The following is a 25,995-nucleotide window of genomic DNA, read 5'->3' on the forward strand; positions in this document are numbered from 1 at the left end:
CCTTAGCTCCTTCTGTTAGAATAAACAAGTTTTATAATATTCAAGTCAACTGCAGCTTTGGAGAGGATGAATTTTTTTAGTTTAGACTTTGGTGCTTGCTTTTTAGTGTGTCTTCTGCCCTAAAATTAATTCTTTAAATATTCCATATACAACTAAGAATCAAAAAACACCCTATAGGCGAGAAGAGATTTTTCTGTTTTGTAATGTTTTTTTCATAAAATGGGTAGCATTTTGATGCACAATAAAGCAAACACCAAAAATATACTCAGTTGGAGTGTTTTGCATTCCCCAAATGTTATGAACATATTTATAAATCACTGCTGTGGAATTTTTCAGTTGAAGTTGGCTAACAGCTATAAAGCAGTTAATGAACTTTCTCAGTCCACAAGAGAGTCAGTTGCAGAATGAAATACAGACTCCTGACCTACACCCCCACCCCCAGCTGTCAGTCCCAAATTAGGAATGTATTAAGAAATAGTATTTAAATAGTATTTAAAACATATACATACATTCAATGCTTCTTTCCAGCATAATTCAGAACAGGATCAAATTTGTTCCAAATAAAATTTTCTGATTTATTTGCATTTCGAATTTGCCTCTGACATTCATGTTTTAATGAAATAGGTGCATTACTGCAAAATCAGAAGAAATATTTTTCTTACCAACAGAGCAGTCGGGACCCATCCAGTTGGGATCACAGCTACAAAGACCCGTGTCAGACAGGTATGTACCGTGCCCACTACACTGGTCTGGACACTGGGCCCTGGGAAGCTCGCAGTTTATTCCACCCCAGCCCGGGCTGCAGAGACATTCGCCGTTCACACAGACTCCATGATTGGAGCACGTTGGATCTAAGCAATCAACTAAATAAGAAAACAAAAACAACGTAGAGAAAGGTCAGTTCCCACAATATAATGTCTGGAAAATATGTAGTTGTGATACCTTGAAAAGTTCATATCACTGGGACAAAATAAAGTAAATTCATGTGGTGGTTTAAGTCGTATAAATATCTGGTCTGAGAATTGGAAAGCGTGAAGTAATTACATTAGCAGCATATAAAACAGGGTGTGACTGAAAAACAAAAGTTTACTGCAGGAATTCTGGAGTGAAGAAGTACAAAGACTTAAAAATAAAAGTTAAATAAACATAGTAAGAGCTCCACACACAAGCCTTAGTCTGGGGGTGTTCTGAAACACACAAGTTCTGCTGAGTTAAACACTATAAGGAATAATGTATTGGCCTCCTCTCCTCCCTTAAAAAAATAAAAAAAAAATCAAACGAATTGCACTTTTCAAATAATACTTTTTTTTTACTTGGGAGTATCTTTAGCAATACTACTATTATTACTATTCACTTGCTAGACCATTGTGAGAATAAGATTGTGATATCTACTTTAAATACCTAGAAGTCAAATTATCCGTGGCTTTCAGCTTCTTTTAGACTTTTAAATTATTCAGGCACTTTTGAACATATCATTCCTAGTCCATTAGTAGCTAAGCAGTGAAACTGAGAGTCCCTATTATTTCAACCCATGTTCTACCCAGCAGATAATTCTTTAAGAAAAACAGATGTACATACAGATTTCATCTTTTCTCTATCTGAAAACAACAGAAAGTGAAAACAGCTATGATGGAAAATCATCCATAAAACTTCTTTTGCCATTTCAGTCCTGATAAATAAAGGAATGTTATGTGGTGTCTTTCAAATAAGCTCTAACAGTAACATTATCGTTTTCCAAATTTTTATCTTGTATCATTAATTTGTGTAAGTGCACTATGCTCTACTGTGAATACGAACATTGAGGCTTCACCAACTGCCTTTTGCTGTGGAATTGAGGGCCAAGGTCAAACTTATGTCCTAAATAAAATGAATTCATCTCATGACTGGTATATATCAGCTCACAAGAGAAGAACCAAAAATGATTGGCATTCTCTCTTGCAGCTCTGGGAAGATCTGAGTTTATAATGAAAGTGATTTATCTCTCATCTTTTCCAAATTGATCCTTCTAAATTAAGGCAGAGACATTTTCACTCTGCCTTATATGAACAATACTTGATCTTTCAAATCTCAACTTTTCTATAAACAGAGTCTTGTCAAATTATTTTATGAAGTTACAGAGCATTTAAAGTAAGTATATAGATTAGATACAACTCAGAGTATTGAAGCAGGCCCATTTAGAGGTACAATAACATGAGTTATCAGAATAACTCATATTTGATTTTAATTCAGATTACAGTAGCACAGAAATTACGGTAACATTTCTTATAAGATTTTCACTGTAATAATGACCCTGGCAATTTCTTCTTATTATTTTTTTTTTAAGATTCAGTGCTCAATTAATTGGATATGAAAATACTATTTTGCAATTTAGTATATACACATAAACCACGATTGTTTGTGGTTCAGTTCAGAAAAAAATCATAAATTCCTAAATTGTTCTAAAATTATCTAGAATCTTCTTCCTGTTAGTCCTCCTCCATGCTCATCAAAATCAGAAACTCCAAAATTTAGAATATGTCTTTCATGCTATTTCTGTTACACCTGACACAGACAGAGCTGTGACAAAATAACCTGATTTAATAAAGAAATAAAGAACAAAAAGAAAGATTTATGTCAATTTACCTTAAGGATGAATAATACTCTTTTCCCTAAATTTAGTCTTTTCTTTTAAGGTTATATTTTAATGGGAAATTCAAATGGGTAACATGTATAACTTTCTGTTGTACATTGCAAGACAGTTAACTTTAGAAAATACTGATTAGTCCTAATGTATTCCACATTTCAGAAACATACCACCTTCCTTCTCAAATGAAAGTGCTCATGACAGCAATGTAGAACAAAACCACCTCCTTCTACCTATATGAACCGTTTCCTCTTTGCTGAATTACTGATGCATGCAGCTGAGTCTTACTAACACAGAATAAGCCTACCAACTCCCCTAAGCCCCGAATACCCTTCTTTTATAGAATAACAACTCACACGAACCCTTTGTCCATTGTTCTAGACAAATATGCTTTATAGCTGTTTTTTTCTATTGTATGATTAAGTAATAGCTTTCAAAGTTTAAACTGAAGAGACCTTGTACTCTGAACTCGAACCTTGTTCTATTTTAACACATACTCTGCGGGTTATGATCTTTGGCCAGATCCTCAGCTGCTAAAATTAGCATAACTTGATTACCTGTAATAAAAATACAATGCTTTACGCTGCAAAGGTTCTGCCCCCAACTCTTTAGAAGGGTTTACAATGGTACTTAATAAGGAATTATAAATGGAGCTTCTTTGGTGTTTAAACAAAGGACAATGCACTTTAGCAAGTGAGTCTGTTAAACTTACTCGTAGCCCCTTGGCAGCTCAGATCATTAGAGCTCATTTAGTATTGGGCCCTCTGTAGATTTGACAAAAAGGGTACTGAAAGCAAGTTATATCCCTAAGGACAAAAAAGGAGGTCAAGGAGTTTTCTGAACAATATGTACCGTAAACCCCCAAAGAGCCATGAATTACACTTATGAAGTTAAAAGTCATTGAAAAATGACTCAACCATGAAACTGACAAGAAAAACACTGTTAACTTAACCTAATTTGTCAACTTCACTTGTCTCCCCCCAAACCAGATTGAATGAAATCTGGCAAATATGCCACTTCATTGTGTGTGCAAATTTGTTAATAGAACAACAATGTTTATGCTGCAAAAATTGTGCATCACAGATATTGATTATAGTGCCACTTTCATTTCAGGTAAATTGTTTGAACAATATGACCATGACGAATATAAGAAATAAAAAGCTAACGGGAAGAAGAAAAATGCTGACCCACTTGTTCTAATTCAATATCCTAGTTGGAAAATGGCAAATGAACCAAATTTCAGTATTCTTTTTGGAAGCTCAAATCAACAGAGGAAATTCCATATTTTAATATAAATATATATATATATTTATTTGCATCATTCTACCATTAATTCATGCATAAAGTTTAAATATGATCAGATGATTACTTGCAACTGGAAAGACAAGGCTTCATATCATACCCTTTTCCCCAGAGCTCTTGAATTAATGTGACAAATATGTACAGAAGAAATGGAATTTTACAGTAGAAATATGCTGGTTGTTCCTTATTTATTTGTAAATTAATTTATTGAGTTATTTATTGCCCAATGAGGTATGCAAAAGGTTATATTAACCTTTTCTATCATGTTATCGGCCCCTTCCAAGCTTGCAGTTAATACCTCTTGCCTTTGTGATTCATTTACCTCTTAAAATCCTTACCCTTTCAAGCACTGGTGACTAAATAATCTATATCCTTTCCCCTCACATATTAATTTAACTCCCCCAAACTTTGTTGACTGAATGCTTTGCGGTGTTTCCAGGTTTGAAAGGTGTTAACATTAATGCCTTTGCAACAGTACATGCACTAGCTTGTTTTATAAACTTATATGGAGTGGGTGAGGTATTTGCTTCACCTATTTCAAACATTCATATCAGGATAAGCTAAATTAAGCACTACAAGAGCCTATTTCTCTTGTAGGAGTGTTAGGGGATTCAAAGATGTCTACCTCATATATAGCACAAGCATTGCAGACAACTGAAAGTAACAAGAGAACTCCATGCAAGGCCCTGGAAATCATCATCACGGTGGATGAGGAATTGCTTACAAGGTAGAATTTACAGAATTAAATGAAAGATTGATCAATTTTAGGCCATTTACCATAGTCTAATAATTTTAAAAATTATAAAGAAACACAGAACATGATGAAATTCATATAACTTACTTAGATTGAGCAAACAATTGCAGTTTGTAACAGAAAGAGAGCTTCTGCATTCCTAGGGAATTAGACTGGATGTTGTAGGGCATGCTACAGACAGTCTTTTCCACCTTCAATTTCCATAAAAATGTAAGCTATAGCAGGGCATTTCAGATAATTTTTTAATTTTTCCCATAATCATACACTCAGGGTGACCTGAGAACTATCATTTGTAGCAACCAAAAGGGACATTACAGAATTTTCTTAATAGAACTTAAACTGTAACTCATTAAAAGCAATGGAAAAACTAATGACTTCAGCTGAGTTCTGGATTAGAGCTCTAGTGACTACAGTGTTGTGAAGCATTCCTAGAAAGAGATGACAGGAATGACCTGAACAAATTGTTGCAGTGTTGGCAGTCCCACTAGTGAGGATCCTAACCTATATTTGCTTTTGGCAAAATAAGCTCATTCAGACTAATGCAAATCTTGTCCTAAAGGCAATAATTGCAGTCCACATGCAAAGATTAAATCCTCCCGTGATATAGGTCCCCATGATTTTCTTCCCTCCTGCCCCCCTCTCTTTTTTTAATTTTTTTTTTTTGTAGGAGAAATAGTTGTTTACTATAGGGTAAGATAAAAATTGATATATATGTGATGTACAGCTCTGCATCCCACTCAGAATACTCCACAGAGACCCTTTAGTCCTAAAACCATGCAGCTCCTCTCCTGTCACCTTAATCTTCAAATTTCTCCTCCTTTTGGAGGATTAATAAACTCTGGGAAGTCATCATAAAGTACCTTGAAATATCACTGCTCTAAGGATGTGCCAAGCTATGCAGAACTGTCTATCTAGCATTCCTCTGGAGAGTTAAATTCTCTCCTAAAACCATACTTTCATTTTAAAAAGAAAAAGAGTCCAATTTAAGCTGTGCATTCTAACAAAAACCACTGTGAATAAAATCAGTATCAAGCTCCATCTATGACCACATTTTCAATGGGCCATACTGTTAAATTTGCTCATTCTGCATACACAAAGAATTGGACACTTACAACGTGAAGAACTTTTCCACATTTAAGACAGTTGTTGTTAGTGTATGCCATCTGCCTTTCTTAAATCCCATGTCTAACAAGAATAATTTGCAGTAGGTGAAGTCTGTAACACAGACACCCAAGTCTTTCAAATCTGTCTCACCAATTTCTGTCTTAAAAGTGACTTATCTGTTTGCTTTGTGTGGAGCTGCAGTTCTACTATTTTCTCTACTACTACCACTTTTTCCTCTGCATTTCACTTCTAAATTGTTCAATAAATATAATCCATAAGAAAAGATTTATCTTCACTCTTCAGCAAAGGAATTATTCAGGTTTACTTGTGGCATTCTTAGTACCACAAAACAATGTATATAAAAATCAGAAGTTTAGTTTAAACTTTCATAGATCACTAAAATTGTGATGGACTACATCTTTACTTCTCTTTTACAATCACCTGTTAGAGTAGTTCTGTATTTAAAATTTTATTCCTTTTTTTTTTTTCCTAAGCATTTCAAAAGAAACTCACAACATAGAAAGAGAATGTGCTACAGTATTACCTTCTTCACAGTTTTCTCCTTTATAGCCAACAGAACAGACACAGTTCCCTTCGATGCAGGAACCGTGACCTCCACACGAAGGATCAATACACTGGCTGATGGGTACATCACATTCTGGACCTTTCCAGCCACTGTAGCATAAGCAGGTTCCTTTAGAGTACTGACCATTGCCACTGCACAGTACCGGGCAGGCAGCTGGAAAATTGAACGAAAGAAAAACAGCATACAGGGTCAGAAAAAACTCTAAAATTCCTGTAAAGTGCACTAAAAATCCACTTCCAAATACTTAGACATATATACAAGTATCTTAATTTACTGGAAATTCAAAATACTGAAATTCAAAGCCAATTTGTAGCAGTTCAGTTCTTCATTTCCCAAAGAAACCATTTGATTACTATTTAATAAAGCATGCATGTGTCGGGCATTCTGAGAATACAACTACTAGTCTTTATAACCTATTGGTGATGTCTGGGATAACTAATGAGGCAATGTGAACAGATTCGATTCTGACATTACTCTGCTTTGTTCCATTAGGTAACATCCACTCTTCTCAGATAGCAGAACAGTCCCCACAGCATGTTAGTATATAGCATCTTTCTTCCAGAACGTTTTTTAACGTAGTGTCCCAAAAATTTATTAGACCCTTTGACTTGTTTTTCCCATATATGGATCTTAAACACAGAAATAACGCAAGCTTTCATCAATGCAAATGCATCAATACAAATGCACCTTGCCACCAATATCCCTGCCAAATCTTCTTTACACATATCCCAGAGTGACTGTTTCTACCCCAGGTGTATTGACAAGAAAGCACCATTAACCCGCATTCATCTCTATTGTATTATTATAAAGACAATTTTTGAGCAAATATTCAGAATTCATTTATTCAAATGAAGTGAAGCCTACGAATAATAAAGGTAGCCAGCAGGTCTTAGATGCTGGGAATCAGATGTTATACATATGCAGAACAATGGAAAGAAACAAGTGGCTTACTAAAGCCAGTCGCACATAAATGTTACACCAAGGCATATTCACACTCCTATATGCCCACATCTCCCATGCAAACATGGCAATCTGTGAATTTATATGCCTGCAAAAGGCTGAACATATGGTCACCCACCAGAGAAATGGGAAAAATAACCAAGAAATCACAGAAAATGGGACTAATGAAGTGAATCTTTGATTAGAGGTGCACTTTTACACTCTTCTTTGATGCAGTTTGATAAAGACTAAAAAGTATTTCCCTGCCTTTTCACCCTTCAAAGTAATTAGAAACTAATAGCTGCTTCTACAGTACCAAAAATATACTCCAAAGCTACTATTAGTCATTAAAAGGTCTTACTGTCCCTCTTGCTTCTATTATCCTTTTAACCTGAATGATCAAGGAGAACCCAAGTAATTGATTTACTACAAAGAAATGTGTAATTGTCCTGTTGCACAACTCCTCCACTGTTCAGTCCTGCAACTCTTATTAATCTTAGCTGTCCCATTGATCTGCTGCAAAAACACATTTCATAATGGATTTTTTCAAGAATTTTCTTTTGTGAAGTGGAAACAAATTGATCAGATAAACATATATACAGATTTGTAACCTTAGATGGTAGCTAAAATTTGGAGTACGGAGAATCATTTCCTTTAAGACCACAAGTTGATTGGCCATATGTCACTTGTATAATCCTTTTTAGCTGATTTTTTCTACAGAGTTACATGCTGAGGTCTGTTTTATTTTTTTTTTTTTTTTTTTTTTTTTTTGCTACCCCTCCACTGTCTGAGGGCCATATTATAAGTCCTTTGGAAATAGCATTTTCATTACTGGTATTCTGTCTTACTATGAGTCTTTGTAATCTTGCTTAATTTTTTTCTTCATTCCAAAAATTAATACAAATATGAATAAAATATAATTTTCAGCAGCAGCTTTCTGATTTTGGACATGATATATGCTCACAAGTCACTTTACTTCATTATATGCAAAAGTTTATGCTAAACTTCTAACTTATGCTTTTTGCAGTTGGTTTCAGAATTAAGCTTACTGAACCAGCTGGACTGAATTTCAATGCAGACAAATATCCATTACATCCACACTGCACTGTAGGTCAGACCAATTTAAATGTTTTTGCATGTCATCATGTAACACCCTTCCATGACATACAACACAGAACCAGTAGCACCTTGGATGCCATTTCACTAACTGCTCATTCTGTCTGTGTGCATTACATCATGGAGTCTATTTCAGCTCCTCAGCATGCACTGCTTTTCACTGCCTAGAAATGCTAACTGCTGCTACTGCAAAGTCATACAGGTGAGCCATAAAGGAAGGGATCACACTAAGACTGCTTCCACTCCTCAGATATGAAGACCTGGGGACCCAAACAACTCCTTTGACCACAACCCTCCATTTCACCACAATTAAGAGAGTTCTTTGGGCAGATGTTGACACCTTTTCCCAAATCAGTGTAAGTAAAACAACCACTTCAGTTCTGTTCTCTTTACTTGCCATGACATAGAAGATCTGGAGGTGAGTGGTCAGAAGGCAGTTTGTCCTGAAGACCTAGAGTAATCACGAGTGCCAAGTTTTGTTGAAACCTTCCACACCCTGACACGCTGTAGAGACACTGTTCCTTTTTTTGGGCCTTATCTTATGGCAAAAACATTTCTCCCTAGATCTAGGAAGCTCTCAGTTTCTGTATGTAGTGGTGAAGTTTGCAGCCCCATTGTTCGAGTCCAACACAGAATGAAGTACTACTGTTAGATGTGTATTCTCTACATGCTTCCAAGCCACTGAAGAGACTTAATGGTATTGTTATTAACAGTTACTCAGTGGGGCTCCTCCAATTGTACTGGGACATGCCAGCATATGGCTTGTGTTAGCCTGACAGCCTCCTTCACCATGCTGTGATAAAACTGCATGGAAAGAAAAGGTCCTGGGAATGCTAAGCTAATCAGAAGACAGTGGACAGTTTCTTCACATAAATCACATTTATTCAAGTAGGTATAAAGACAAAACGTCAGAGTTGACTTACAAGCAGGATACAAATGAGGAGCAGCTTTTTTTGGTTTGTTGTTTTAGAGGTCAACATGGCACTCATCGCCAAGAAAGGATTTCTGTTCTGCAAACCTCTCCTCTGGAGTCAAAACTCAAATAAAGGCAATAAATCTATTTGAGCAACACAGTTCCCTGCAAGAGGGACTGAGGAGAAATAAATATATTGTTAAAGACAAACAAACAAAACCATCAAGCAGCCTAGATGGGACCACTCTAGACCCACCTATACAAGGACGTGCCAGCCAACTGCCGTAAGACCATTTTCTGTCCTTGCCTTGCACCTAAGTCTAAATAATCAATTGGTAACTGTGGTCCAGTCAGAGAAATGCATATTTGTTATTTGGAAGATGTTTATTGGAGAGCCATTTTCAGCTCCCACTTTTGATCTAAATTTGCAGGGTTCAACTTCTGGGACACCAGAGATTGGATGGCTGGCAGAGGAGAACAAAGATTAACAGATGGTGCAAGGTTGCGGGCTAAAGATCTCCCACAGAATTTTTTATTTATTTTTTTAAAGTGTTCCCTGGCTTGTTCTGGTCCTTTAGGAATTGAAGTGAAGCTGAAAGCCATGTCACTGCTTTTCATTTCTCTCTTTGTGCTTCTATCAGGTCAGAGGTCTTGCTGTGGTCCATAAGACCATTTAGTCCCCGTGAAACTTCTCTATTACTTCAAAAATAATCTGTCTTCAGTGATCTGCAGTTGAGGGATGCATTTCCAAGATGTTAGTGACACAAGAACTGACTCTGGACAAATGAAAGAATCTGTCATTTAACCTTAGGGATGAAAATTATTACAGTTAAGATTAAGAAAAGTGACAAGATGTCCTTGGTCAGATTTTGGCACTTTCAAGACTGCCACATCACCAAGATTGCAGGAGAAACATGTAAGCAAGAATGTCAGCATGAGTAGGTTATAAGAAGCTGCTTTGTCATTGCTGTAATAAATAGCTCCTCATTAATGTTTCTGCTCTGGGTTTATAGGTTGACCTAAGTGAGGAAGAGAGAGAGAATCGAGCTACTCTTCTGTAGAAAACAGGCAGGCTAAAATGAGGCTTGCTAGGCCTTTGCTAGGCCATGTTGCTGCAGGATGAGATATCAGAACAGTCAAGACTAATTTTACATCCAGGTTGCCTCAATCAATGTCCAAACACCTCAGGAGTCATCTGGAGTTCATGTTTTCTAGCAGTGCTTATTTCCCCTACATGTAGGAGATGGGCCCTATTCCAGCACAAGCCTGTCTGTTCACAGCCTGCTGAAGGAATGTAGGTTTGCGTAATGGAACGATCTCATTTCTGTGGGCAAATTGGTTGCATAAAGAAAACCACGTATTACACACCAGCACTTTCTAAAAGTGGGTAGAGGTCTTATGGAATAGTTACAGCAGCATTCAAGTAAGTTATGCACTAAGGTATACCTACTGAGTGAAGTTCAAATAAGCACAACAGCTGAACGTGGTTTCAATGATGTGACTGCTCTTTACCAGTACTTGAACAAAAGCAGACTGAGTTCTTTACATGGGTCTCAGCTGATCAGATTACAGATAGCAGATACTACAGACCTTTGAGTCCTGTGGGCTGCACACTTTGAAGAGCATGGATTGGACAGGGAAGGTCAGCCAAACATCTCTCTAAAAGTTTTCTCTCTCTCAGTTTTCTCTGGCTTGTTATTTTGGACTTATTTTGTTAACATTCCCTGATGGATGAGAAAAGATGGTTTGATAACAGCCTGTTACACATGGATTAGGAGGGGAGATGGTGAGTGATAATGCCCAAATGGTCTGGCATTGAAAGCCACCATTTTGTCCAGTGACACTTACTGCAAGTATCCCAGCTGCAGTCTGTGTACACACTCCTTTCACCCACCCTTATGTTATTCACACATACATACTCACCAAAGCTGTTCTTCTAGAACATGACAAGACCAGTAAAGGATATCTGAGGAGTCAAACTCTTGGAGGCAGTTGCAGAACTTGGTTTAGTTACACAGCTGCTTGGTTTAGAGGCCTTCCCCTGATACTTGAAGCTCCAAACAGGATTTGAAGGCAGAGTTCTGGCTTGGTTCCTCTTGCTGGAGAGCAAACATTACCCTAGTGCAGAGAGAGTTCTGTACCACTAGGACCTAGGGTGTCAGTTCTTCTACTGCAGCTTTCCTTCAGTTCCTCCTCATAAAATAGACAAATCAGTATACTTCTCTTGAAATTATTAGAGTTTCTGGGCACACAAATATGCAGACTTGAAAGGTTTTAGAACTTGTATCTGAACTGCTTCCCTGTCCTGGACTAGGTTATAAACTCTTATAATGCTCATATTTTGCAGGCAACTCAGATTTACATCCAAACGTAATTTTTCAAGCAGGGCGTTAAGACAGTCAGCTTCGTTTGTGCCACCTACAGGCTTATTCAAAGCCAACAAGCTGTCAGGAATCACCCCATATCAAGTCAAAACTTTTCAACATATGTACCACAGAAATTTGCGGTGAGATGCTCATGGCAGGTTGGTGAAGAGAGTCACTGGTATTGATGGACAAATGATTACATCAAGCCTAGTGGGGTATTGATCGAGTAAGGATTAGAATGGTTGTGTCCATAATGCTTGTAAAACTTACAAACCAGATTCTTCCTACCATAAGCTCGTACACATAAAAGATGAGCTTGACTGTGTATTTATGATGTAAGCAGTAAGGAGAATTGGGACAGAGTGTTGAAGTACAAGTTTAAGGCTATACTAACAGAACACTTAGCCACAGTCTAAAATCCCCTTACATCTTAAGCGTGAATAAGTGTTTCATCAATCAATTCGAGCAAGGTTATCCGAAAAGATGAAACTCATGGAATAATATTCCCTGATTCAATATATATTTAGACAAATGCATGAAAGGAAAATCTAAAGAGTCTACTATCCACAAAGAGACAACCATCCACTGTAGGAAGTCCTACCACCCATTATCTGTAGAATCAAAAGAATTTACTAGAGAAGCATCAAAGGCAGGTACAATTTTTACTCTTGACTATACGTTGTATGCCACCATCAGAACTAGAGTCCTAGGTAAAAGGGATCTTGCCCTGAGCCATTACAGAAGTACAGTTGCAATATAAATGCTATACTAACAAACACACTCAGAAAAAAAACAACAAACCAGCCAACCACAAACAGCATTCCGAAGACACTTTGTAGAGTCTTACGTAAGATAAGCTTATACACCCTTGCTGAACTGTACAGAGCTTTGTTAGACCTAAGTGAAATAAGGATTGTTAGTATATGTAGATGATCCTGTTTAGGAGGAAGAAGTGAGTTTCTGCTAAAGAACATGTGTTTATTATTATACTTTACAAACCTTGTTTCAAATGCTTCAGAAGTATCTGTGTTGCCATACTTCAGGAAACTATGAAAAATTCAAAAGATTGTTTCTTCTTTAAGGTTCACTTAAAAGTGAGTGCATTTGCAGATACAAATTACAAAAGAAGGGATATATACGTAATGCCATAGAATGAAGAGCAGTTCATTATTTTTTGAATTATTTCATTATTGTGAACTTCAGTCATGCTGAAATGGTCTTAACAACAGTGGTAATAAGCAAGATCTAGAACAACTTTTAGGTTACTCTAGGACTTTCTGCTCTTACAAGTAGAAGCTGTTTGGAAGTCAGTTTGTACAAATTCACCCAGGAGGAGAAGAAAGAACACACAACTATTACTGACATTATATATGCTTTATTAGCTACTTCACAAGACTGTTTACTTTGACTACAGAACACACAAACAAAATTGAGATTATTTAATTGTATTATTACTCTATGCTTGCTGGTCAGAGCTAGGAGGAAATGCACAGTTTTTCATAGCAGTCTTGCCCTGCAATCCTTACCTCAGTTGCCCAAACCTGAGCCTTACCATCCTCCCTTGTCTAGCTCTGTCAAACCACACATTAGCAAGCAAGAACGAGATTCACAGAAGAATTTCCAGAAGGACAAAAAACCCATCAGGTGTGTCAAATCTCTGACATTCAGAAACCATTTGGGGAAAGCAGCACACGCTGACTTAAGCACTAAAGTATGGATGCTTTAATTAATCCGGGGTGAATTTAATTGCTTTAGTTAAGTGGAAATCGGGTTAAAAATGATGCAGAGCATGCTGGGGTGTGTTAAAAACATGACATATGAGTTGGATGAATCGATAAATTAAAAGTGCACAGATGTTTTAATTAAACCCAGGAAAGTTAACGAAGATCGCTAGAGACTTTTAAGCCTATGATTAATTCAATTCATTTAAAATACCTGTAGAGATATGGGGATGCCTCCATTTTGAGAGTTAAAGTTCTCAATCGATAAGTACTTAAGCTGTTCTACAAAAAAAAAAAAGGCAGGATTTTTACAGAAGTGACTGAACAGCATTAATTGTACAATGAATATTTACATTCTTCTGAACAATCAGCAAACTTTTTGCTAAAATTTATCAAAAAGTTCACAGTTTTTCTCACTACCTTCAGTGTGTGATCTTGTATGTCAAAGATAACATTTGCTGTACCATCCTGTACCATTCCACATAATATCTATTTACATTAGATAACTGCTTTGTTTACAATTAGTATTAAAAATCTGTGTAAGAAATATGAATGTGTCTTACCACATTATCTAGCAGAATACTGATAACCTGAACTTTTATGTTCTGACTAGCAATTTCCAGAATCACAGCAAATTTTGGCATTATCTCTTTGGGCCTGGCCACTTGGTACAGGATAATTTTTCTTTACAAGTAGCATAATATTTTTAATAACAATGTAGTCTGTAAGAATGGTGAAAATAAAAATTAAGCAGGTGTCAGATATATTTGATGTAATTCAACGGTGGGCTGAAAGGACTGAAGCTCCATTACTGCTAGCATGAAGATGAGCTTAGTCAACCTAGCTACCCATAAACAAAGATCTAACTCTTAGTTCTCTAAAGACACTGGAGTCCTGAGGGGGAAGAGAATAAGACAACTGTGTGCTCTCACTGGAAAAGCCACAGAACAAACTACAAATTGGAGAGAGAAAGAGAAAAGAGGACAATTGAGCTCAGCCAGATACTCGAAAAATCAGCAAGCTGAGTCAGGCTTCAAATGTCTTGAGGACTTTCTCTCGTCAGTACCTTCTGGATTCGATGCTTTGTCAACCTATCTGTCCTGCCTCCACTATTGCTAAAGCTCTGAAACTATCACTATCTATATTAAAGAAAATATTTTTGTTCTCCACACAGCACACTAAGATGATTTGCAAAATAGTAGAGATTTATTTTTCAGCTATTCTAGTTAGGAACCTCCCTGTAAATACAGCTTTATAGAGCACCACAGTTCAATTTTCTTCATGTGCATAAATGCATTCAATGGAATGAGATCTACCCTGCACTGGTCCTGGTTTACAGCAGAGAGGAAGTAACTGATCAGTTTTGTGCCTTTGAAAATACAGGCAAAAACAATGAAAAAAAAGGATGAATTCTTTTCAGTTCTCTGCATGATGGGTTGGAGGAAAATGTAGATGGTAGATACAAATGTCCTGAAAACACTGCCCTGCAATCTAAAAATCTCATTCTTTGGAAACTAGTAACACAGAATCAGAGCTGTGAACATCCTGCTTTAGATGTAAGCAGTGAGCTTGACAGAACTACAATAATACATAGAGATAAATGCTACTTTCTACCAACAGATGGAAATAAACAGATGCTGAAAAAGACTACTGTCATAGACAAGCATGTAGATCTTCATTTGTATGCTTTGATAACTTTGTCAATGGAAAAATTGAGGAGAAGGGAAACTAAATTATCTCAGATGTTTCAGTAGCTATCTCAGTGGAAAGAGTCAGTGAGGAATGAAAGAGATGATGCTTCAGGCTTTCAAAAGGCAGCAGCAAGGACAACCACCGAGTACCAGAATCATCCTTCCAAACATATATGTTGTTATTCCTAACAGAGGAAGCACTAACAGCATGAAGTCATTTATACATACAGAAAGAGAAGTTAAAGTGAAACATCTCTTGCAGTATTTTTGATTAGAGTTTACAACATCGACAATGAAAGAATCTGTCCTTTCCATATTTCTGTGGTAATAGTTTTGTTATGACTAAATAGCAGTGCAGTAAATGTAGGATTGCACCCAGAGGTTGAGATAATCAGCATATTTAAAATCCAGACTGCTTTGGTCCCATTTTAGTTACTACTATTTGCATTATTAAATTGACCAGAAAAGATTTAAATCATAACATGATTAATTACATAGTTCCATATTGGCTGCAGATATTTAAGTATTTTGCTACATCTGAGTTAGAAACTTCATTCATTTATTTGAGAAAGCAAATGGGGATGACAGCTAACTGAACTTCATCTCACCCCAACAGGGTCTAAACATAGGAAAAGATCTAAATTGTCTGGATACAATATAGATATGAACATACCCAAAAGTCATGCAAGCTAGAATTGGAAACTGTGACTCAGGGCCATGTCTGTTATTCAGGGACAGAGAGTGCATAAGTATCTCTTAACAGCTGTATTTCCATAATGTGATTTGCAATACTACTTGATTGTAGCTGCTTCAATGACATTTACCATCATCAAAAGGACTCCAAGATGATGCCAACACAAGTGCAAAGACAAACTCTTCAAACTTAATGAAATAAACAAATATCAATACAAGTCCATGGAGACAAAGCGATCTTAAAACAAAAGGCAGATTACAACACAATTAAATAAGCTAACCAATTAAACATAAAAACAAATTACAAAGCATACATCTTCATGAGCACAGTTCAGCTCAGCTGGGCATAGTTAGAGCAGAGAGATTCTTAGCCTCTAATGGAAGTAGTACAGGATTGGAAGAAAGATTTTTGGCTTGCTGGAAACTAAGCTTCACAATGGTATGTGTTCTGCATGTATTTGTATGCTGGTGCACCTCCTTGCTGCTCTGGGAACCTTTTGAAATATTCTATTTATTGGAATACAATTGAAACAGAAAATATTTGCGCAAATAGATGTGCTGTTGCTGCACATGTATAAGAAAGCAAGAAAGATAAAGCGTAGCAACCAATAATAGAGTGGGTTTTGAAAGCCACAGTGAGAGATCAAATGAACATACCTAGCTTTTAATAAATATGAAAATATTACTATAATGCTTCTGAAAGAAAATTCATTAACAGGATTTTACTGTGTTTCCATACAGTTTCAATAGTGGACATGGGCAATACAAACTTCATTATCATACTAAGCCAATAAAACTTGGTTCCAGATTTTAGGCCTCGGCTACAATATCACTTGTAGCTCTGTCTTTGGTCTCTGAATTTCTACAAGTTGAGTAATGAGTGATCATATAAAGAAGCACTAGCACTCACTGAAATCAGAGTCATAATTACTTAGATGCACGCTTTTTACCTATTTTCCTATCATATTTTGTCCAGAAGTGACATTAGCAACCTGAGTTATTTCCTACCTTCTTCACTACTGAATTCCTCAGCGTTCCTTATTCTTTTTTAATCCTTTTAGCTTGCACTCTGGTATTTTCTCCTACAGAAAAGTCAGTCTACCCTCCTAGCTGTGACACCATCCTGCAACTTCATTGGAAAGCAGGCCCATATAAAATTTGAAGTTCATTTATTGCAACGTGAATTTACAAAGATATAAAAGGGCAATGCAGTACACCGGCACAAATTTGGTGATATAAATACTGGCAGTTTAATATGGAATATAAATGTTAATAAATTTTCTATATTAGATGCAGGTACTGGGTACATTAAACAACATTAAATAAGTATCTTAACAATTTTTAAAGCATTTTGACTGCCCTGTAAAGCTATAACAAACAGAAAAAGAATGCACTTCTAAACAACTGCAGCATCCTAACTTGAAATGATTTGGGACCAGCTCTTCTCCAGATAAAATCTTAGGAACACAAAATTCAAGGCTGGATTCAGCAGAAGCCATAAAAGCTTTAAGAACAATGAGAAGTTAATATTTGGCACGTTAAAAAATGTATTTTTTTTTTGAAAAGTCTGTTTTCTGTAACATTCCTAAGATAAAAGTAGCTTTTGGGTCCTATTTCCACTTTATTAATATTCCCTCACAAAGAATGCAAAGGATACAAAGCAGCACTTCCTAGCCCTACACAGGGAGCAATCTGTGTACTTCTATAACCATCCTCCTACTGTATATCAAATGTCTAGCAAACACTTGCTAATCCTCACATTTAAACTACAAGTACTATAAGAGGGACAGATACATGTTCTTAAAAACTAATGAAATACCTCAAACCCCTTTTGGAGTCCCGACCACTAGCATCACAAAGAATTCAGCCTGAGACCCCTTCTGTTCTTTGCTCCTGTTTAAATTGCCAATTAGAAAGTGTCAGAGTGGTGGATTTTGTGCTGGCTCCATTTGTCTGCCTGAACCTGGATCGAAGCTACCATAGCATTTCATGCATGCAAGCTAGCAGCTGATAGATGGCAATGACTGTCAATCATTGTCAAAAAAGGTTATGTGTCCATTTATTTATTCTGTAATTATTTTAGGCACAGTTAACTGCACACAACTCTTCTCAAAGCATATTGTGGTTATGTAAAACTATGAAACTGAGGGCATACAGGACAAGCACTGCCCTCTACATAGAACTCATTGGAAGGCAACCAAGAACATAATCAGTTTGCCTGAAATGAAAAATGTCTGCTAATAAAAGGTGAGACTGGGAAAAGGAGACGGAAATTTATAACAAAGGCATTTTAAGGTACTGAGTCAAAGAGGTGGGAATTGCTGGAGAGGAACACTGCCAAAGACAGCCTTGTTTGAGCATCAAAATGATGCCTCCACCCACTGCGAGGGGGAGATGTGAGTGACAGGCCGGAGCTGCTGCAGCAGCAGCACATCTGTAAGTTGGCACACACAGACACACACAGCGAAAACAAAAACATAACCCACCCAGAAAGAGATACTAAGAAAGAAGCTGAACATTTTGGATTTTGTCAGCCACAAGAAAGGATGTGAGGTATGTGTGGGTGACAAGTAATGAAGGCAGTATTTCCAAAGAAAAGAACAATTAATTTTCTATTTTTTATTTTTTACTTGTGCAATGCAAGAGACACGCTGTGATTATGAACACAAGGAATGTTTGCCAATAAAGTTCTCTCTCTAATTTCTGTTTTCTCTCTAACCGACTACTTCTCTGCCCTGCCCTGCATTGTCAGTCTGTCACAGCAGACAGTACTATCCTTCTATTCTCCCTGCTGCTCACGTTCATAATCTGGATGTTATTTTTGATTCATCGGTTCCCTTGCCTCACAGCCAAATTTTGACAAAGTCCTACAGATTTGTTCTGCATCTTATCTGTTTGTCAGAATTTTTGCCTTAGCTTTCAGTAAATAAAATCCACATCAAACAAAAATCTTTTTCTCCATCATGGATAAATTCAGTCTTCTACACTCATGTCTGTGTTTAACACTGCTGCATAAACCCCACTGTTAATTTGTTAATTTAGCCCTGTGAATCCTCTTTCCCAGTACTGTTCCACGTTTTTCTTCTTATCACAAGGAACATAAATGCCATGCCCCAACTTTGTCTGTAGGCTTGTTTCACCCCAGACTGCTCGCTGCTAGAATCTGACTTCCACCTCTTTGGGACCTACAATGCTGCCACCGCTCGTTTCGAAAGCCAAAGCTCAAAACAGCTCTTTCCTATGCTCTGTCTCCTTTGGAAGCACCATCTTCCCTGGATTACCTCATGATATTAGGTACTTGTCCCGTTACCACTCTTTAAAACTGCCTTTTTACCACAGTGTTCCCCCAAACTAACAACAGTTACAATGGCCTTATGTTTATAACACCACCTACACCATTTGTTTCCTTGTATCTCCACATATGTCAATTAGTTCCCATTTATTCCCTTTTAACTTGCATTGATGTGGTAAATTCTTGGAGGTAGACACTACTTTCATCTATTGCTTTTATAACACTAACCACGATAGATTAGTTTGAAGGAGTAGCACAATCTACGCATAAACTCTTCTGTGAAACTGCACAATGGCATTCTTCATACATGATTGTTCCTCTCCCTCTTTTCTCTGACAAACCAAACTGTGTGGGTACCATCGCATTTAATGCAACCTACCTTTCTTGTCTATGATCTTTTATTCCAAAACTTTGCAGTGGTTCCCTTGAATAATACACCCCCACTCACCCTGAAGGCCCGAAGTGCTGCCTGACCAGGGGTCCCATGTTTCCTGTCAGGCTACAGGCCATGTGCAGGACAGGCAAATGAGAGGGGCTACACAAGACAAGCTCTCACCTTTCCCTTCAAAGCCCAGTGATCTTCTGCTTCCTTGCACTGTTTTCAGTTCCTGTAATTTCTAGCCAAGTGATGAAGACAAATATTGTTTCTCTTAATCACATAGAGAGAAAATACTGTCTGCTACACATTATCAGCATGTGTCTGCCGCGTGCTCTGCAACAATGATCCGAGTATGGAATTATTCAGAAAAATGCACTCTGCAGTTCATGTTTTCCCCAGTGTGAGCTCTCCCAGAACCCCTTATGGCACTGGACATTCATTCTGGACATGGCACTAAGAATAGTTTCAAGCAGAGTATTCACTTAAAAAAAAAAATCCTTTATGCACTTCAGGATTTTATCGCCCAAGCAGTAAGGCTCTGAATAACCTCAGAGCAAAACGAGTTCCAAACAACTGAAATTTGCATGAGAAACAATTCTTCTGTAGCAGCTGAGAGGAAGAAAACATTGCTTTTTCTAACAATTATACCTTACTTACCTAATAATTGAAGACTTTTAATATTTTTATACAGAGATTAACAGTACACACATAACAAAGAAGATGACAATAGTGGGAACTCTTATCATGGTGTGGGCAATCATCAGAAACAGCAAATCCATTAAAATAAATTTTAAAGACGACTACACTTTACAGCTTAGCAACTATTTCAAACTAAATAGATGTTGCAAAAGAAATAAAAAGAAATTTAAAAAACCTACCCTTCTTTTTATACTTATTAAAGTGGCGCCGTCCTTTGCCAGTAAGCCAAAAACAAACAGAATGAAAATAAAATAATGAAAAACCCACACAAGGAGAACAGGAAAAGAAACTGAGTATAACATAAATCTGAATCATTAGAGTTGTTAAAAGAAGATTAAAGAGTCAACTGATCAAACAAGGTTTCAAAAATCCAAAAGCCTTGAATCTATTTAGATTAAAATATTAAACATATTTCTTTTTGCATCACATAATTAACTAACAGTATCTGCTAAATGGCAACTGACAAGCTACTTAACTCATTTTTTTCCTTCTTTTACAAATCAGACACCATCTCTTAACAGGCTATGCTCATTGTATCAACGTAGAAATCCCATACCACAGTACATTGTTTCACCTTTTCAGTTTAGCTAAATATGTTATTGATGCAAAACTAGTATTTTAAAATACAAAATCAAAAGCGGCTCTGAGCACTTTTGGAAAACAGTATATGGTAGTGTCTTTGGAAGTCTTTTTGTTAATGGAAGGGAAGAGTTACATGCCCTACGAAATACCATTAGATGAAATGAAATTACAGCCAAATCTGAGTCACTTCTGGGAACCCAACTCATTGCAACACTGAACTCTACAAATGGTGAAAAACAGGACATGATGAAGGATTCCTGCCTGCAGATTTACCACAAGACTGCGCAATTACAAGACCAAAATATTACCAGACATAAACACTAGGAACACTAAGAAGGACATCTTGATATACTTGTGTGGGTATGTCATGGAAGTCACAGAAAAACAGAGATGTATATAAAAAAGTGGCAACACAAAACTAACAATCATAGCTGCAAGCCTGATTCTTTAATCAATCCTTGGTCTTAGCATCCCTTCTTATCAATGACTTTTATAGCTATTTCTGCACAGGAGGTTACTCACAGTGCAGTTCAATTCCAAGCAAGTTTTCCACTGACTTTAACCATGCACTCTTTCTTTATCAGGATACATCTCTACCCATAGAGTTATCTTTTGATTATGAGATTTTCCTTTTCTTTAAATGCCATATTTTAACCACATGAGATTAAAATGTATTACCTTTCTTGTGTGTTAGATGAAATTCTTAATTAGGTTAAACTCCACATGATTTCAAAGTGAATCTTGTCTGAGCAAAGATGAAGTAAATCTGTTGAGACTGGCTAACTGAGAATAAATTATTTCCACAGATAAGGGTAAGAATTAAAGCTCCAAGTATTTGGCGGGAGCGTTTGGTAGGGTGAAATGTCCTCTAGTTCAATCAAGGCATGAAAGTGTATTTTAGCCCGTGCGTTGGGCCGAAAGTTCAGCTCTTTCTAATCATTTTCATGGTACTTTCCTGGAGCTAATGGATCTCAATTCCAATCTGTGCTCTCTCATATATTTCCTTCATTTTAAGCTTTCAGAACTACATGGATCAAGTAAAGTAACAGAAGGAGTACCTGTGCACTGTCTGTAAAGTGAGCAGATGATTCCCCTCCAGATTCACTGCCACTGATACCCTCAAAATCATCCTTGCAAACAGTGATTTAATAGTATAAAGGATCACGCCTCACATCTCTCAAACTTGGGTTTCACCCAGCGTGAAGTTCTCAGGCTACTCTTTTATTGCATGAGTCAAGTTCTATGAGATATGTGAGGAGCTTGCTCACTTCTCCACATTTCCCTATTTGAATCTTGCCTTGTATTATTTTACAGTGGAGAACTGAGGTATTGAAAGATGTGTTGCTAGGGAAATAATAATAATAATAATAAAAAAAAATCAGATGGAAAGAAAAATAATTATCTTTCCATACATGTGACAGTTTAAATAGAAATTTAACATTACAGTAAATATATAGTAAATGAGTCCAAACATCTAATATGCTGGAATGGATTTAATTTCTATCTAATTTTACTGTGTTTTATCATTCTTTCAATCCCCAATTTTGATTGCTATCCTCTGAAACTGCTCTGACATGTAATCAGCATTCAAGTAAGCTGAAAAACCTGTGGCCATGGGTACAGGTATGACAGTACCCATGACATTGGTGAGGCACACTGCCCTTACATATTAACTCAGCCCCATGCTTCTGGGTATGTCTTACAGTGTCTAAGACGTGCAGCTCTGTGCTTGTATATATACGTGAGAATTCTGCCAATATACCCGTTTTATCATTTTATGTAGTTTTTCAAGCTTTGTTCTTTAGAAATACTATGATGTCTGACAAAGAAATGGTAAGACAGGTGAAAGAAGCTTCCACAAAACCTACTTTTGAGGGTAGAGAGACAACATACAAAGGACAAGGCAGGAAGCAGAGGGAAGTTTCTCAGGGGCTGTAGAAGCCTGACAGTTTGACAAGTACCCTATTAAAAGGTATTTATCTGATGTAGCCTGAACAGACTACTTCCTAGCACAAACACAAAATACAGCGTTACACAGAGGTTCAGTACACAATGCAGGATTGCTCCACAACTCAAAATGCAAATGAGCTGATTTAATGGCCATGTATGTGTAAAGAGTGGCAGTGAAGCACAGAGTCATTACATGCATACTTTCACAGGTTAACACCACAAAAATGCATATAGCTGTCAGTGTGTATTTATAGCACACATTATCACACCATTTACTTTGTGATATACAGATGTCTTCTCTATATATTTGCCAACTGTCTTAATTTCTCATGTAATCAAACAACATGCACTCTTTATCTGAAGCAGTCTTTAAATTGAGTAGGGCTAGTGCTGAGATAACATTAACTTCCTATGGCCCTTGGGATCTTTTTATTTTTTTTCCCCTACTGGGACACTTCTAGGAGCCAAATACAGAGACACAAAATAGAAACGACTCTCCAGTATGGGTCTAGCAGCTTTTCAAGGAGCACTTCATAGACAGGCACAGGTATGGTGGGTCCCACCCTGCTACACCAATGAAAGAGGTGGGACCACAATGAACTGTCCTCAGGACTGGATCATGATCTAAGAAAAAATGAGCACCTTTCTAAGGCCCTTCAAGGAATTTTAACAGCTTTCAAATGCCATACCCTTGGAACACTAACAACTCTATCCCTGTGGAAAACAACTGTAAACAAGTAATAACTATAAGGGGCCTAAACCTCACATAAACTAAGGAAACAAATTGTAAAATGTTATAACTGTGCTCAGGAACATCTGGGAATTCAAGCAAGTCATTGATTTTAGACACCGTATGTGCTACTAGCTGTATAAACTAAAGAGGTCCTCCTTTATGAATCTTCCTTTTATGACAGCTATCCCAAACTCTGAAAAAATTTGTAAACACATACTGCCAATCCACAGATGTCTTTTGAAGTTCTGTTAAATCCTTGATAATCACACATCTCCCAGTTTTAGTAGTTAAAATTTACAATCAAAACTCAAGAAAAGGTTTATTTTAAGACTCTATCAAGTCCTACTTACTTGCCTAAATAAAAGCTGAACTTCCTTTGGTGAGGAGCAATTGCATATGCAAGATAGCTACTATGAACTAGAAGCGTGGCTTAGCCAAGACAGAATATACATTACACTCTATTAACGAGATAATCAGTCTTTTATTACAGACCAATTCATGCTTATCAGAAAGCATTGATAATTCATCCACTTTTACAGAAAATAAATCTTTTCTGCCACTTCTGCCTTCTACATTTGACAAAAATGTTGTAGCTAGGCAAGCACATCAGCAATGTGGCAATACTTCCACCTGATCATATTTAACTAAGAGAAAAAAGCGTATTGATCTACTTGAACCTAGCTTGGACCCATGCTAACTAGCAGGTGCTGTAGATCCATACATCACAAACACGCTGTGGTTATTTGTAAACACAAAGAAAACAATACCTTTAGCACAGTCTGCTCCGTGAAATCCTGGAAAACAGTGGCAGACACCAGATACACATTCACCATTCCCATGACAATTGCGCGGACAGTCTTGCACTGAATCTGAAATACAAGCATCACGGGTACATTAGTTGGCTTCTAGGCTGCAAGTTATTTGCCTAGTTTTTCTTTAATTTTGTCTTTAATACTGATCAGAACAACAGCTAATAATATTAACACCACAGAGTTCAGGAGAAGTAGAAAGTTACCAAGATCTCTAGCAGCACGAGTAACTGTAGAGATGTAGTGATAGCCTACAAGTCGTACACCAAGTCTTCGAACACCATTAGCACTCAAATCTACTGATAACACCCAAACCCTTTGTTCAAACAGGTAGACAAAACTGCTTCTTATGACCTTTATAGCTATATTTGAACTCATGTTATATATCAAACATAATGCTTCAACAGGGAAATCGACAATCTTCCTCTTGCAATTTGACTTTGATCTTGCACAACCACTTTTCCACGTGGAACTGATTATCCCAAGGAGTGTAACTTTTTCTTCTACAGACACTGAACGCTTCATTAAGAAAGCTGACAGAAACATCTGCTGTACCTGACACAGAGTAGCTCTTTTGCTGTGGCAAATAGTATTTATCCCCCCCGTCCTCCCTCCCCCCAATAAAAAAAAAAAAAAAAAGTACAAAAGGATGATGAAGAGGTCTGTAAAACCAGAGAGCAACGTTTAACTCCAGAGTTAAAGTAACTGGCTGAAGTGCTGATGACTTCCATAATCTGTGAAGTATAAGCACACCAGCCTGATGATAAAATTTCAGCTGTACCAAGCTATTTGCTTTTTTCCCTATTTTCTGTTATTATTTGGCTGACACAGTGTGCTACTTTGCATGATATAAAGTGGAAATTAAACACCAATTTTGAAATTAATGCTTAGGATTAATTCTATTTGAATGCTGTTGGATTTGAGAGGAACATATTTTCAACACTGAATTATTGGAAGAAAAATATAATTGGAATGTTGTAATTCCTCACTATTACTCCCTGTTTTTGTGGGACCTATGGTCCTAAACTAAATGACTCTGTCAGTCCCAGACAACAACAAATAGCATCTATAGAACATGCAAAATAAATTTTGGATTTGGAACTAGTAGCACCATACAGAGTATTTTTCTGTCCAATTAAACTGAAAAGAGGAAAAGGAGTCAAGCCCAACTTTATATCTAATTTTACAGTTGCAAACACTAAGTAAATAATAATAATAAAACCTAAAGCAAAATTTCAAAAGATACCATTCACTTGGCCTCTTGAAATGATTCACGTAAATAATGAAAAGAAAAACTGCGATGTGAAATGGTCAAAAATACCCATTTATCTCATGAAGAAATGCGTCTATAGATTTATTCATTATTTTGCTTCACGGCCCACAAAAGAATTTTCTTTGTATTCAAACCACGGTAAGTTAACTATTGCCTGTGAGTTAACATCATTTGTGTTATTCTTTCTCCTCTCCCACATCAGAAAAACTTTCAGCTCTCTCAGACCCTTTGATTAGGAAATATCTGATACTGGGTGTGTGTAGAAGAACCTCTTAACTGGATAAAACACTGTATTTTTCTCTATATTTCAGTCCAATTACTACTATTGCAGTATCATATAGTCTACCTGACTATTAGACCTTTGAAGCTCTTGAAAGCTGTAGACAGGCAACCCTTTTAAGGACAGCTTATCATACCTGAAGATTTTCTAAGAAGCACAGTAGAGGAATACCAAGATAAAAGCTCAAATG

The 25,995-nt window shown here is 36.9% G+C and overlaps 1 protein-coding gene across 5 annotated transcripts in view; it reads right to left on the reverse strand.

The window, feature by feature from the left end:
- TENM2 (teneurin transmembrane protein 2) overlaps positions 1-25,995 on the reverse strand; it is a 1,590,996-nt gene that overhangs the window by 81,910 nt on the left and 1,483,091 nt on the right. For all 5 annotated transcript variants that reach the window (XM_040574031.1, XM_040574032.1, XM_040574033.1 and 2 more), the window contains 4 exons: positions 24,211-24,312; positions 20,358-20,390; positions 6,328-6,522; positions 663-863 (listed from right to left, as the gene is read on the reverse strand). In XM_040574031.1, the coding sequence (XP_040429965.1) occupies positions 663-863; positions 6,328-6,522; positions 20,358-20,390; positions 24,211-24,312 (531 nt within the window). The remainder of the gene's footprint in view (positions 1-662; positions 864-6,327; positions 6,523-20,357; positions 20,391-24,210; positions 24,313-25,995) is intronic.

This window comes from Cygnus olor, chromosome 14, assembly GCF_009769625.2.
Source record: "Cygnus olor isolate bCygOlo1 chromosome 14, bCygOlo1.pri.v2, whole genome shotgun sequence".
Classification (NCBI taxonomy): domain Eukaryota; kingdom Metazoa; phylum Chordata; class Aves; order Anseriformes; family Anatidae; genus Cygnus; species Cygnus olor.